At 38.8% G+C, this 16,679-nt stretch overlaps 1 protein-coding gene across 3 annotated transcripts in view; it reads left to right on the top strand.

The window, feature by feature from the left end:
* NFATC3 (nuclear factor of activated T cells 3) overlaps positions 1–16,679 on the top strand; it is a 137,920-nt gene that overhangs the window by 94,381 nt on the left and 26,860 nt on the right. For all 3 annotated transcript variants that reach the window (XM_047834892.1, XM_047834893.1, XM_047834894.1), the window contains exon 9: positions 10,303–11,310. In XM_047834892.1, coding sequence (XP_047690848.1) covers positions 10,303–11,310 — 1,008 coding nt within the window. The remainder of the gene's footprint in view (positions 1–10,302; positions 11,311–16,679) is intronic.

The following is a 16,679-nucleotide window of genomic DNA, read 5'->3' as shown; positions in this document are numbered from 1 at the left end:
TAAATATTATATGCAGTAATTCATGCTGATATTTACATAGTTAGAGAACAGATATTTCTAGAGGCCTTCTCTGTCCTAGGTGCTGTGTCAATGCAGGGCTTGAACTCATGAAACATGAGATCATGACCTGAGTTGAAGTCACATGCTCAACTGACTGGCCACCCACACACCCCTGTTGCAAAAACTTTTAAATGGTTTATAGGAAATGAAAAACAGAAACATTTAAATTTGAGAAGGTACTAGTTATTAATGATCACTTATTTGTCATTCCTATTCTTTAAAGCCTGGCTGTATTCCACTTTAAGTCTCTAAAGGCCATTTATATTCCCAGATCTGAAAATTAATATTACTTGATCATGTTAATACATTATACATAATACATTGGTAATAAAATATTTCTATTCATTTTCAAATAGAATACAACCCTTTTGAAAGATTTTGGTTAGTCATTTCAATATTAATTCAGTAAGTATTTGAGGGTGCCTCCTAAGTGGACAAAACCTCTCTCAGTTCCTTCTTTCATGGAACTTATAATCTAGTGAATCAATAAATTAATTACCAACAAATGTATAATTAGAAACTGAAATAAGGACTCTGATTAAAAGGGATACAATACTATAGGTAAAAATAACAGAGGGACCCTTGCTTGGGTTAACTGCTTGAGAAAACCAGGATATATGTATATATGTATATGTGTGTGTGTGTGTGTGTGTGTGTGTGTGTGTGTGTATACATACTCTATATATGGTATATATAATGTATGTAAAAATAATACTGTCTAAGCCCTTTGTGTATTTATTCTTTTAATCCACATAATAGACCTTTATAGTAGGTTATTATTTTACAGAAGAAGAAACTGAGTGGCTAAGTAATATGCCCAGAATCTCACAGTCTTAGAACCACATGTCAAGCACAGGCAATCTGGTTCCAGAGTCTGGGCTCCTAACTGTTAAGCTAGAGTACATCTCAGATAAGTAATATTGCCCTCTCCATTTTGCAAATACGTGAACCAAGGTCACTCAGCTAGTAAGTGGCAGAGGTGAGATTTGAATCCAGGCAATCTGGCTGTAGGGGGAAAACATTCCAATTAAAGGTAGCAACATATACGAAGGTCGTGTGGTTGGTTGGATAATGGAGTACTAAGAGTTCTAAAATGGGGCGCCTGGGTGGCTCAGTCTGTTGAGCGTCCAACTTCAGCTCAGGTCATAATCTCATGATTCGTGGGTTCGAGCCCCGCATCAGGCTCTGTGCTGACAGTTCAGGGCCTGGAGCCTGATTCGGATTCTGTGTCTCCCTCTCTCTCTGCTCCTCCCCTGCTCACACTCTGTCTGTCTCTCAAAAATAAATAAAGGTTTAAGAAAAAAAATTTTTTTAAATAAAAGAGTTGTAAGAAATGAGCTTTAACGGAGAGGTGACATGATCAAATATGTATTAAAAATTTTTTTTCGGGGCACCTGGCTGGCTCAGTTGGTAGGGCATGCAATTCTTGGTCTCGGGGTCGTGAGTTTGAGCCCCACATTGGGTGTGGAGCCTACTTTACAATAAAATCATTTTCTCTACAATATATGAATGTATCAAATTAACATTTTGTACACCTTAAATTTTACACAATGTTATATGTCAAATATTTTCAATTTAAAAAAAAGTTAAAAATAGGGGCGCCTGGGTGGCTCAGTTGAGTGCCTACTTGATTTTGCTCAGGCCACGATCTCATAGTTTATGAGTTCAAGCCCCACATCGGGCTCTGTACTGACAGTGAGGAGACTGCTTGGGATTCTCTCTCCTTCCTGCTCTGCCTCTCTCTTTAAATAAATAAACAAACAAACAAACTTCAAAAAACAAATAAAATAGGGGTGCCTGGGTGGCTCAGTCAGTTGAGTATCTGACTTCGGCTCAGGTTGTGATCTCACAGTTTGTGAGTTTGAACCCCATTTTGGGCTCTTTGCTGACAGCATGGAGCCTGGAGCCTGCTTCAAATTCTGTGTCTCCCTCTCTCTGTGCCCCTCCTCTGCTCACTCTGTCTCTCTGTCTCTCTCTCTCTCTCTCAAAAATAAAGAAACATTAAAAAATTAAAAATTAAAATCATTTCTCTCACATTTCTCCTGTTTTCTTATAAGGTGTCAATGACCAGTTTAGTCTTCCCTCAGATTACTATGGAGAGTGAGATTTGTATGGCAGAGACCCAAGAAGGTTAAAAATATGCTTCAGATAACTAGAGTGTTTTGAATATACAGAAGAGACAACATTAATGATAATAAAGCATATCAGGTTTCTGAGAAAGGTGGGAAGGAATATAATTTCAAATATAAAAGTTGGAATGGGTCTTAGTTGGGAGAAGGAAAGGAGGGAAGGTAAAGATGAAAAAGATGGATATATATTAGGTTTGTAAATTTAATAGTGGAGAGTTTAGGGAATTTCCATATAATAGCATTGACTTTTTTTTCTTTAAAGAATGACATGCAGTCTTTTGTGAGTAGAGGGAACTGTGGGTGTTTTGGCAGTTTGAAGAATATGGACAAGTTTGAAATAGTTGTTGTAAAGAAAGGGGGGAGTAAGTTACCACAGAAATATAATTGGACTCTGGGCATGATCACAGGGTACCTTTAATGTTGATATTAATAAATTTATGAATATTAATTAGCCCGGCTGTGTAACTTTCTTAAGCAGCACTCAGATTCTTTAGGGCAGGTGGTAAAATATTAATAGTAGGGTTCCTCCAGGGTGATATTTATTAAAGACATACAGTCCAAGAATGTTATCAAATGCTGTGGAGATGAGAGACTATAGAATCTAACCTGAATAAGAAGGAAGAGGAGCTTCTGGGACTGTTGAAACAAAAAAGGCAGAGGTGTGCCTGGGTGGCTCAGTCAGTTAAGTGTCAGACTTTGGCTTGGGTCATGATCTCACGGTTCGTGGGTTTGAGCCCTGCGTTGGGCTCTGTGCTGACAGCTCAGAGCCTGGAGCCTGCTTCGGATTCTGTGTCTCCCTGTCTCTCTGCCCCTGCCATCCTCCTGCTCTGTCTCTCAAAAATAAAAAAAGTTAAAAAAAAAAAAAGCTCAGGATAAGTGAATAGAGGTTTTGATTGCTACCATCATAGTGGTAGTAATTGAACAAAGAGAATATAATGCTCTTACATTATCAGCTCATGAGTTGGGAGGACAACATAAAGGCAGAGTCCTGGAGGGTGTTCTATATGAGAATGGAAATCATTGGGGCCCCAGAGTGCAGAAAGAATTTTGGATTGGACTACAACTGTCATCACTGGGCTTATGATTGACAAAATACAAATCAGGTGGCACACACTAACAAGGAAGAATAGATTCAAGAAGTGTTTGGACAGCCCTTGTTCTGGTTGATTACTATCTTTTCTCTGTAGCATTTGGCTTTTTTCATTTTTTTCTAAAGTGAAATTTGGAATAAAATCTTTACAAAAGCAAATATATTCCTGTGAATTTATTTTTTAAAACAGACAAGTTGAAAATATAATTTCAAACACCCAAAATTGTCTTCCACTCTGAAATTGTTATTCTGTCCTAGATCCTTTTGATCCATTTATAGACACAATTTAAAATAAAAATTGGGGGTGCCTGGGTGGCTCAGTCGGTTAAGCATCTGACTTTGGCTCAGGTCATGGTCTCATGGTTCATGGGTTCGAGCCCCATGTTGGGCTTTGTGCTGATAGCTCAGATCCTGGAGCCTGCTTCGAATTCTCTGTCTCCCTCTCTCTCTCTGCCCCCCCCCCCCACTCATGCTCTGTCTCTGTCTCTGTCTCTCAAAATAAACATTAAAAAAAGGTTTTTTTAGTAAAAATGGGACCAAAATGTATACAGTATACTAATTTTGTAACCTAAACATTTTTATTTTGCTTCATGAACAGATAGAGTTTTATAGAATTTTAATAGCTTCTTGTATTCTAGTTTGTGATACTTATATTAGAGTTGTTTGTTGTATTAATTTGTATGAACTATTTATATTAAAGATTTTAGCCTTTTTTTGTTTCTGACAATTCTTTTAAATTTTACTTACAAAAATTTTAGATATTCAGAAGTTGCTTCTTTATTATTCAAGGATTTGTCCATTTGTTACTTTTTTGACAACCCTCTAGCAGTAGCAGTCTGACCACTATAAATATCCAACGAAAGAATAATCAGTTGCAAATGGCTAACTGTTCTGAGTTTTTTGTTTTGTTTTGTTTTGTTTTGATGTTTATCATTGAAGTATAGTTGATGTACAATACTTTGTCACTTTCAGGTGTAATAACTTATTTTTTATTAAAATTTTTAAAAAATGTTTATTTTCAGAGAGAGTGCATGCATACACACACACACACACACACACACACACACACACACACACAGAGGCAAGTGGGGGAGGGGCAGAAAGAGGGGAGGGTGGACAGAAGATCCAACGTGGGCTCTGTATGGACAGCAGAGAGCCTAATGTGGGGCTCAAAGTCATGAACTATGAGATCATGGCCTGAGCTGAAGTCAGATGCTTAACTGACTGAGCCACCCAGGTGCCCCTGTTATAACTTTTTTTAATTAGAAATTACATTTAGTGGGGCACCTGGGTGGCTCAGTTGGTTAGCATCTAACTCTTGATTTCGGCTCAGGTCATGATCTCATGGTTGTGAGATCGAGTCCTGCATTGGGATTAGTAGTGCAGAGTAGTGCAGGATGAGTAGTGCAGAGCCTACTTGGGATTCTCTCTCTCTCTCTTAGAAAAAAATAAAAAAGAAATTGCAACATTAAAAAAAAAAGAAATTACATTTAGCACTATTTGTCCAATAGTCAAGTTTACTTAGTAATTTGAAGACTGTTGCCAGTATTATGTGTATGATTCACAAATTACCCTAATTACAGAACCCTTCCTTAGTGGCGTTACCTGAATTTCTGCCCAGCCACTAGCTTCAGATCTTCTGATGTGGGAGCCCTCTTTTCCACCCCAGTATCCCTGAAGCTTTTGAGGGAATATACCTCCCTCTGAGGCCTAGCAGTAGTTACTTGTGACTGGACGTACCATGTGATCTCTGGTTTTAGACTAGTGGGGCTTTAGGGGACAACATTAGAGATAAACTTTCATGTGTAATATTTTACCTGTAGGAAAGTGTATTCTGTGTTCTAAATAGTTGATTGGAGAGACTTTTGGATTGTGATTCTTTATTTGGGAGAGAACGCCTGCCTTACAGTTAGGTCACATTCAGCTCTGCCATAGACTGTACCCTCTTGGTTAATCTCTATACAATGAGGGCATAAGTCTAAAGCAGGGTTTTTCAAATTTAAATTGTTTTACTCCCCAAACAAAATCTTAGGCAAAAAGGCAATATATAAAAAGGATAAACTCTAGCTTTGATACTCTGGTTGTATAGAAGGGGGAAATCCAGAGAGCTCCAGCTCTTTGAATGCTACTCTTCCACATCCACTACTTGAAGAAGACAGTGAGGCTTCTTATGGTTTCAAAAGCACTAGACCAGGAGATTTTTTTCCCGAGAATGAGGATATTTAACACAAAAGGTAGAGTTAATCTGTTTCTAAAATTCAACTCATTCTAGTTATGTACGGTCTCTTTAACTGTACTTCCCTCCAAATAAGAATAAATTACTATAGACTGTCAATGAGGACTTCTTAGATTTGGTTGGAGTCTTAATCCTTTATAGACAAAAAGTGACAGTTGATTTGGCAGAGTGAAAGTATACTCAATTTAGGAAAGCAGAACTCTCAATCTGAGTACACAGATGTGGGTCAGGAACATAAAAATAAAGATTGGGTCATGCAAAAAAAAAGATACTATGTTACAGTTTTTAGTCCCTCTGTCTCCTTTTTAGTGCATGACAACCAACCACTTAGGTAACCAAGGGCCTTACCTGCTCCATTCAGGATTAATTAAGATGAGAGTAGGCTTTTTTGCATATTCTCCCTCTTTTATATAGAAATGTAACTCTGCATATGGAATTTACTGTGACTTTCCTGGGACCGGAGTAGGAGCTGAAGTAGAAGAGGAAAAAAGAATCCAATAGTCCAGGGGAAAAGTTCTAGTTGTGCTAAAGTCAGAAAAAAAGTGAGTACGCCAAAACATTAGAGAGGTTGGAGTTGTTAGATATGGTGAACCACACTTGAAATACCTGAGCAAGAATCAGAAACTGGATGGAAGCCTAGTTTAGAATGTTAACTTTGGTGCAGAAGCAATAAGAAGACTCATGATACACTTTTTCTCTTTTAAGTGTTGTCTCATTGTTAGGAGTGGGCTCACCAGTTGGCAGATTGTTTATTTTGTGTGAGAGAGAGAGAGAGGGAGGGAGAGGGAGGGAGGGAGGGAGGGAAGGAGGGAGAGAATCCCAAGCAGGCTCCATGCCATCAGCGCAGAGCACAACACAGTGCTCGATCCCACAAACCATGAGATCATGACCTGAGCCGAGCGACCTGGTTCGCTTAATTGAGTGAGCCACCCAGTCACCTCAGGGCTATTTTAAATCTTACTTACTTTCATTTCCTCAGATTGAGAACATGCTTTTGTGAAGAGACTTGTACTTGATGGGTTTGTTAAATGGCCAGATGAGGTTTGACCATGCTTGGCTTCTCACTGTTACTTTCTTTTGACATAAAATGAAGTGCTTACATTTTAGTGAAGATCATGAAAATTTTAATTATGTTAGTTTAACTCATACAAACTTGGAACAATGAGATGTCAATTTAGGAAAATTATTAAAAAATTTTTTAATGTTTATTTTTTTTTTAATTTTTTTTTCAATGTTTTTATTTATTTTTGGGACAGAGAGAGACAGAGCATGAACGGGGGAGGGGCAGAGAGAGAGGGAGACACAGAATCGGAAACAGGCTCCAGGCTCTGAGCCATCAGCCCAGAGCCCGACGCGGGGCTCGAACTCACGGACCGCGAGATCGTGACCTGGCTGAAGTCGGACGCTTAACCGACTGCGCCACCCAGGCGCCCCTAATGTTTATTTTTGAGACAGAGACAGAGCATGAACAGGGGAGGGTCAGAGAGAGAGGGAGACACAGAATCTGAAGCAGGGTCCAGGCTCTGAGCTGTCAGCACAGAGCCCAACGCAGGGCTCAAACTCACGGATCGTGATATCATGACCTGAGCTGAAGTTGGACACTTAACCGACTGAGCCACCCAGGCGCCCCTAGGAAAATTATTTTTAAATGAATTATAGTACTTCAGTAGGAGGATAAAGTCAGTAACTTTTAGAAAAGTGGACTGGAAGAAGTATTGCCCAAGAGAAACAATAAAGTCCATTGCTTTGACATACAAAAAATTAACTAATGGTTCTTTTCTGTTTTGATAAACATATTAAATAAAATAAGCAAAACACATTGATTTCTATGTTAAGCAGTCCTTTCACCAGGTAGATCTTAAATCATCTTAAATACATTTTTTGATGTAATAAAGGATAGTGGTTGGTATTCATAGCCTCTGCTTGTATGATGGAATGATGAACTATAATCTTTCTTGTTAATATAGTATAGTGCAGTGATTAAAAGCATGGACTTTGAAGGCAGAAAAACCTGGATTCAGGTCCTTGTGATACCACTTTGAGATTTAGTGTCTTCAGGGGTAATAATAATCCTTGCCTCTTAAAGGTTGTTTTGAAGTGAATTAGGACTTTTGGGTACAAATGACAAAAACTCCATTCAAGCTAGCTTAACAAAAAAAATTGTATTGGCTCATGTAACTGGACAGTTAATTGGAATGCTGGCTTTAGGCATGCTTCAGCTCAAGCAATGTGGTCCCGGGGCTTAGGCTTTCTCTTCATCTTAACATTGCTTTTCTTTCTGTTGGCTTTGCTCTAGGGCAGGCTTTACTTACATGGCATCTCTAGGTTTGTTTCATCTTCATAATTAGCAATCCTAGAGAAGAGAGCTGGTACCTTCCCCCACCCACACACACTTCCATCTAGATCAGTCCTGGGGTCACACTCAAGTCTTTGGTTCAGTCCTGTTGTTGGCATTTGTAGGGGTTCTTATGAATTTTGGATATTAAACCCTTTACAGAAATATTATTTGCAAGTAGATTTTCCATTCTGTGGGCTATCTTTTCTCTGTCTTGATAGTGTCTTTTCATGGTCAGAAGTTTTTAATTTTGATGAAGTCCAATTCATCTGTTTTTGTTGTATGTTCAGGGTATGTGATACTTAAGAAACCATTGCCAAATCCAATGTCATGAAGCTTTTTTTGCCCTTTGTTTTTTTCTTAGAATTTAATTTTTGCTCTTACGTTTAGGTCTTTGATCCACTTGAGTTAATTTTTGTGTATGATTTTCGGATAAGGTTCCATCTTCATTACTTTGAATGTGATGTCCCTTTGTTCCTGTACCATTTGTTGAAGAGACTGTTCTTTCCCCCAATGAATAGTTTTGGCACCCTTGTATGAAGAGCAATTAACTGTTTATGTTAGGGTTTCCTTTTGGGCTCTCTATTCCATTGGTCTATACATCTGTCCTTAGGCCAGTACCACTTGGTTTTTATTACTGTAGCTTTGTAGTAAGTTTTGAAATTAGGAAGTGTGAGTACTCTGTCTTTGTTCTTTTTTCAAGATTGTTTTTGACTATTTGAAGTCCCTTGGGATTTGGTATGAATTTTTGGATAAGTCTGTTTCTGCATAAAACATAATTGGGATTTCATTGCATCTGAAAATTGTTTTGGAGAGTGTTGCATTCTTCGTGGTTAATTAAGTCGTTCAGTCCATGACCCCAGGGTATCTTTCCATGTATTTAGGTCTTCCTTCATTTCTTTAGCACTGTTTTGTAGTTATCAGTGTATAAGTTTTGCCTACCTTGGTCAAATTTATTCTTTAGTATTTTATTTTTTGATGCTATTGCAAATGAGGTTGTTTTCTTAATTTCCGTTTCAGATTGTGTATTGCTAGTCTATAAAAATACAGTCGATTTCTACATGCTGATTTTGTGTCCTGCAACTTTGTTGAATTTGTTTACTAGCTCTGACAGTTTTTTTGTGCATCCCAGTACTTTTTTGATCACTCATTATTCCTCTTGTAAATGTGCCTGATGATGGTTGAGGATAAAATGAGGTACACATGAGGTGCCTCAGATGAGGTTCCTCAGATGAGGTACATGTGAAAACCGTTGTAAACTAGAAGCTCTATGAATATTAGATTCATGATCTCTGGTATATTATGCATTATGCAAAAACAGTGGACTGGTAGGTTTCAGATCAGAGATTGCAAATTCAAGCTTTTTTATTAGGCTGTAGAGTTTGGGGTATCTTAAAAACTCATTTATTTTTTTAAATATTTAAATTTTTTTAATGTTTATTTTTGAGAGAGACTGAGACAGAGTGTGAGTGGGGGAAGGGCAGAGAGAGGAGTCACAGAATCTGAAGGAGGCTCTAGGCTCTGAGCTGTCAGCACAGAGCTCGACAAGGTGCTCAAACCCACGAACTGGGAGATCATGACCTGAGCTGAAGTCAGACGCTTAACTGACTAAGCCACTCAGGTGCCCCTATTTATTTATTTTGAGAGAGAGAAAAGGGTGAGCATGGGAGGGGCAGAGAGAATCCCAAACACAGAGCCTGATGCAGGGCTCAGTCTCACAAACCATGAGATGACCTGAGCCGAAATCAAGAGTCAGTCACTCAACCAATTGAGTCACCCAGGCGCCCCATAAAAATCATTTATTTTTAAATAGGTAATGTATATACTTGGTTAAAAACATTGAGATTGTGTATTGCTAGTCTAGCACAAAAATTTACATAGTAAAAACTAAATCTGCCTCTTGCTCTTATTCCCTAGTCACCTAGTTTTGTTCCCAGCAGTAAACACAGCAGTTACCAGGTTTGCGTATCCATACCTATATAAGCAAAAACATGTGTACATGTACGTATGCGTATATATATATACACACACACACACACATATATACATAAATATATACACACACACATATATACACACACACACACATACACTGTATTTTAAAAGAATTGTGATATGTACACATTGTTCTGCACCTCACTTTTTTTTGTTACTTAGGAACGTATTAGAGGTCTTTCCACATCTCTTCATAGAGTTCTATGTGGTACTGTTTTTTTTTTTAATGTGAGTACTTTTAGAACAAGAACCACTCCCTGTTGTCTTTTGCTTGCTGACTTCACATATTTTATGTTATTTGCCTTTTCTGAAGGCATTTGGATTTTTTTTGAAGGCATTTGAATTTTTAACCCCTGACTTGGGATACATGCTATAGTTACGTAGCCTAGAATGAAGTCCTTTGATAATCATCGTATGTATTATGTAATAACATTTGCTTTAATCATTTTCTTTTTAGTTTTGATGAAGCAAGAACACAAAGAAGAGGTTGACTTGTCTTCAGTTCCGTCATTGTCTGTGCCTCATCCTGCCCAGACCCAGAGGCCTTCTTCAGACACAGGACACCCACATAACAGTGTACTGTCAACACAGAGAAGCTTGGTTTGTCCCATCCAGCAAACATATGCATCCATGGTAACTTCATCTCATCTGCCACAGTTGCAGTGTAGGGATGAAAGCGCTGGTAAAGAACAGCATATGTTACCTTCTTCAGTCATGCACCAGCCTTTTCAAGTCACACCAACACCTCCTGTGGGGTCTTCCTATCAGCCTATGCAAACTAATGTTGTGTACAACGGACCAACTTGTCTTCCAGTTAATGCTGCCTCTAGTCAAGAATTTGATCCGGTTTTGTTTCCACAGGATGCAGCTCTTCCTACTTTAATAAATCTTGGCTGTCAACCATCGTCATCCATACCTTTTCATTCTTCAAATTCAGGCCCAACAGGACATCTCTTAGCCCACACACCTCATTCGGTACAGACCCTGCCTCATCTGCAGTCAATGGGATACCATTGTTCAACCACAGGACAGAGATCTCTTTCTTCTCCAGGGGCTGACCAGGTCGCAGGCCAGCCTTCCCCTCAGTTACAGCCCATTACATATGGTCCTTCACATTCAGGGTCTGGTACAGCAGCTTCCCCAGTAGCCTCTCATCCCCTGGCTAGTTCACCACTTTCTGGGCCACCATCTCCTCAGCTACAGCCTATGCCTTACCAATCTCCTAGCTCAGGAACTGCCTCATCACCATCTCTAGCCACCAGAATGCATTCTGGACAGCACTCAACTCAAGCACAAAGTACAGGCCAGGGAGGTCTTTCTGCACCTTCATCCTTAATATGTCGCAATTTGTGTGATCCAGCTTCATTTCCACCTGATGAGGCAACTGTGAACATTAAGCCTGAACCTGAAGAGCAGGAACCTAACTTTTCAACAATTGGTCTACAGGACATCACTTTAGATGATGGTAAGTTCATTTTTCTCTCCTTCAAGCAGTGAAGATCCAGGAACTTTCTTCTCTGATAGTCTTAAAAAAGTTACCATGGATTGCTTATTGGCATATGGCCTATGGTTGGGCTTTTTTTTTTTTTCTTTAATAGTTGTTGTCACTAGAAATATGTTAATTAAAGACTTTGAGAATAGACATGAAAATTTATACTTTGAAATCTAGTTTACCACTAATACCTACTGCAAAAGGTAAGACTTTGAATCATAGTCTCCTACCCATTTGTGATGGAACTAAGGACATGAGATTTATTGGGCATCTCTTCTTTTAGAACATACAGTTGGTCACAGGGTCTGGAAAATGGAATTCAGTAAATATTGCTACATGCCATCTATTTGGAAGGCACCAATTTAAATGCTGGGAATACTAGGAATATGTTTAGATAGAGTTCCTGTCCTTGAGACTCACACAAGTAAAGAACTTGTTGCTCTCTGGCTCTGCCAACTTGCTGAGTCAGATAGTGGTGATGGTGCAAGACCAGATTGGTTGGCTGTAGCTGGTACAGCTGTTGGCACCAGGATAAAAAGAAGCTATTTATATAAATGTAGCAAGTTGGTATACAGACCTCTTTTTAAATTAGAGAACAAACTCTAGAATATTAATTATTTCAATAATTGAAAATTCCCCAAGATAGGATTTTCAGGTAATGACTTAGAGTTTATTCTTGGCTCTATCATTTATGTGGTAGTGAAGTTTTGCCTAAATAGGAATTTAGTGAAAGCTACCTGTAACTGTTGTTCATCATGAAAATTCTAACAATTCTAAAAACATCGATATAGAAATTTAATTCTCTCTCTGAATCTGTACTTTTTTGTATAGAAAAGTAATTCTTTGTTAGCCATCTCTTTTACACATGTGGAGGAACTGAGTTTACTGCTTAGTTGCAAAGCTGGTGTCACATCCCAGATTCCAAACATAAGGGGAAAGGAAGGTAAATAAAATGTGGCATCCCCACTCCCAGGGCTTCCACCAGATCAGTCCATAGCTGACTTTATAGCACAGTGGGTCTGGGACACTTATAACCAAGATCTAAAAAAAGCATATTAGGAGATCATCTGAGAGATGTGACAGATTCCTTAAGAGAGATTCAGCAATGGGGCGATTGGCTGGTTCAGTCAGTAGAGCATGTGACTCTTGATCTTGCGGTTGTGAGTTTGAGCCCCACATCAGGCCTAGAGCTTATTCAAAAAAAAGGAAGAAGAAGGATTCAGCAAAGGTTCCCTGAGGAGATGATATTTGAGCCAAGTCTTAGAGGATTGAGTATATGTTTTCAGTAAATGAGTATCAGAGGGGAAATCAGACAACATAAGCAGAAACAGCTGTGTCTGGGAAAGCATGATTATCAGTGGGTAAATGGCATAGTAAAAGATGGCTTTGAAAGCCACAAGGGGATGTGCCAGGTAATTTGTGTGTAAATATAAGATACAGTTGACGCTTGAACAACTTGGGGGTTAGGGGCACCTACCCTCACTCAGTCAAAATATCCACATATAACTGTCAATTCCCCAAAAACTTAACTAGTAATAGTGTACTATTGATTGAAAGTTGATTGAAAGCCTTACTGATAACATAAACAGTTAACACATATTGGTATGTTATATATATTTTATATTATATTCTTGTGGTAAAGTAAGCTAGAGAAAAGAAAGCATTACTAAGAAAATCATAAGGAAGAGGGAGGGGTACCTGGGTGGCTCAGTCCATTGGGCATCCGACTTTGGCTCTGGTCATGATCTCACAGTTCGTGAGTTCGAGCCCCATATCAGGCTCTGTGCTGACAGCTCAGAGCCTGGACCCTGCTATGGATTCTGTGTCCCTCTCTCACTCTGCCTCTCCATGGCTCACACTCTGTCTCTCTTTCCCTCAGAAATAAGTAAACATTTTAAAAATTTAAAAAAGAAAAAATAATCATAAGGAAGAGAAAATACATTTACAGTTCTGTGCTGTGAAAAATCCACATGTAAGTGGACTCTTATGATTCAAACCCATGTTATTCAAGAGTCAACTGTATATGTGTAAACTCAAGTATCACCTACAATTTGAATAGTATTTTCCTATTCATTATTTCATTTGATCCTTATTAATCCTGTCTCTGACCTAGATAGTGATGATTTAAAGAATTGAGCTTTCTTTTTTTTTTTTTTTAATTTTTTTTTCAACGTTTTTTATTTATTTTTGGGACAGAGAGAGAGAGAGAGAGCATGAACGGGGGAGGGGCAGAGAGAGAGGGAGACACAGAATCGGAAACAGGCTCCAGGCTCTGAGCCATCAGCCCAGAGCCCGACACGGGGCTCGAACTCACGAACCGCGAGATCGTGACCTGGCTGAAGTCGGACGCTTAACCGACTGCGCCACCCAGGCGCCCCAAGAATTGAGCTTTCTAAAGGTCACACGACTGTTAAGTAGGAGCTAAGACTGGAATCAGATCTTTTCATTCTGGTCTTTTTCTTGCAGCAGTATAGCTGCCTTCCAGCAACAGCAGGCCATGGTGGTTAGAACTCTACTAAAGAAGGTCCCTCAAGCTTTTTTTAATTCCTAGAGGAACATGTGTGCAGAACTTCACTACATGAACACATATTCACAACTGTACCTGATCTGTCACGTTTGTATTGGGAGTACTTGATGGCTCTTGTATAAGTGTCTTGCTGTGCTTTTTCTGCACAGCTGGCATAAGTGTCATACTTGAGAGCACCAGGTAGAGAGGAGGCTTCTACTTTGATGCAAAACAGATTTGAAATAAGTAAAAGATTTTCAATTGAACATAGGCTTTTAAAAATGTTACCTATTCATTCTTGCAGCAGTTTTAGACTATTCATAATGCTTTGCCATGCTTTTAGGGTGTATGTTTAGAATTTTAATCCCTGAAACAAGGGTTGAGACCTTGAATGATAACCTACCACCCATTTGTGGTGGAACTGAAGACACGAGATTCATTGAACATATCTCAAAGTGTATTCTAGCTCATTTTCTTTCCGAATGAACCAAAAAAGGACAAAGGTGGTGGAACTTGCTCTATCACAGATGGAGTGATATTTTGGGGGCAACAAATTGGAACCTTCTAGAAAGGTTTTGTTAAAATTTTATTTCACCTTTTGAATATGTGAAAATGTGTTGCTGATGAGGCCTATGAGGGCACGTATAAAAAAAACCTTCATTTTTGCTCCATTCATTGTATAAGCCACACAAGTAAAGTTCCCAAATTGTAGCCCTACAGAGGATGAAGACTGGCTATTGAATTCTTTGCCACCTATCATGAGACTTGACAGAACCTCAGTGGTGCTAGCAATAATTAAAGGGGGCAGGGACAAAAATGCAGTCCTGGGCACCTTGAATTGTTAGATGTAAGAGATTTGCCAACTAACTCATTGATAATGTTATTTTGATTTGCCTTTGAAGGTAAAATTCTAGGTACTTAAAAAATCCTACAAGGGTACCTGGGTGGCTCAGCCAGTCGAGTGTCCAACTTTGGCTCAGGTCATGATCTCACGGTTCATGAATTCAAGCCCCGCGTCGGGCTCTGTGTTGACAGCTCAGAGCCTGGAACCTTCTTTGGATTCTGTGTTTCCCTGTCTCTCTGCTCCTCCCCCACTCATACTCTGTCTCTCTTTCAAAAATAAATTAAAATATTTTTTTTAATGTTTTAAAAAAAACCGTACAGTTCTGCAAAGTTTTAGTATAAAGTCATTGAAAAACAACAACATATCTCATAGGCCTGGCACTCCTAGCATTTTAATGTCCCCTTTCTGGCTACCTTTAAAAGGAAGCCATGAAACATCCCAAAAAGGATTAGAAGCACTTAAAGTGAACTTAGCAGTTAGCCTAAGCTCAGATTTTATATTAACTTTTATATATTGTGTTAAATATTAATTTCTACTCTACAACTAGAGGACACAAATAATTTTTCTTAATTTGTATTATACTAGTTAAATATACTAGTTAAATAACTAGTATTATACTAGTTAAATAAACTTAAATATACTAGTTTAAATATACTTAAATATACTAGTTAAATATACTAATCCTAAGAACTTTTTAAAAAGTGTTTGCTTATTTTTGAAAGCGAGAAAGAGAATCTCAAACAGGTTCTGCACTGTCAGCACAGAGCCTGATGCAGGGCTCGAACTCAGCAACTGTGAGATCATGACCTGAGCCGAAATCAACAAGAGTTGGGTAGTTAACCCACTGAGCTACCCAGGTGCCCCTAATCCTAATAACTTGTGTTAAGCATATTTCTGTTTTATATTTATTTAACCCTCATTAAAAAAAAATCCCATTAGAGATTTTAAAAGATTAAAGATAAAATATCCTTTTTATTTTACGATTTTTTTAATGTTTATTTTGAGAGAGAAAGAGGGAGAGAGAGAATCCTAAGCAGGCTCCATGCTGTCAGTACAGAGCCTGACACAGAGCTTGATCCCACCAACCGGGAGATCATGACCTGAGCTGAAATCAAGAATTGGATGCTTAACTGAGTGAGCCACCCAGGCACCCCTATTTTGCAGTTTTTAATAAGATGGAGTCAAGAATCATTCAGTCATTACTTGTGACTTTTAGAAATGTGGACATTCACACCTTAAGTTTTTATTATAAATTTAGTGACATTTAATAGAGAAGATATTAGTGCCCCTAAGCTCAGAAATTGAAGACTTACGGAGCTAGAAATACCTCTCATACAGCTCTCTCATTTTATAGATGAAGAATCTGAGTTTTTCAGAGCCTAAGGTTTTCGTTCAGGGTAACACACAGCTAATAGCATATAAAGACTAAAGCCCGGGGCACCTGGGTGACTCTGGGTTGAGCATCTGACTCAATTTCAGCTCGGGTCATGATCCCAGGGTTGTGGGTTCGACCTCATTGGGCTTTGTGCTGAATGTGGACCCTGCTTACGACTCTCTCTCTCTCCCCCTCTGTCCCTTGTCCCCACTCTCACGCTCTCACTCTCTTTGAAAAAAAAAAAAAAAAAAAAAAGACATGACTAAAACCCAAGTCTCCTGGTTCCTGCTTCAGTATTTTAGGTGTTTTTCATGTTTGTTATCCGTCTGTGAATTGAGACTGCTGCTGTAGAGCAAGCCAAATATGCGAAAGAAACAGCCATTTTCTCCATAGAGTTTCTGTTTGTGAGAGGGACCAGGGTAGTTTTAAATTCTCACTATAAAAGAACTTTAAAAGACTCTCTGACACTACGGTTCTCTCTCCTCCTCTTTGACACCAGGGTTCATACTCTGGTATCTTTAGTGATACTGTATTCCTGTTCGTCTCTTCCTTTTTACCTTCTTTGGAACATCTCTGGGCCTTTTGAGTTCTGGCTACCCTTATTTTATGTGGGCTCT

This window comes from Prionailurus viverrinus, chromosome E2, assembly GCF_022837055.1.
Source record: "Prionailurus viverrinus isolate Anna chromosome E2, UM_Priviv_1.0, whole genome shotgun sequence".
In the NCBI taxonomy this organism is placed as follows: domain Eukaryota; kingdom Metazoa; phylum Chordata; class Mammalia; order Carnivora; family Felidae; genus Prionailurus; species Prionailurus viverrinus.
This window is presented reverse-complemented; position numbering and strand designations above follow the sequence as displayed.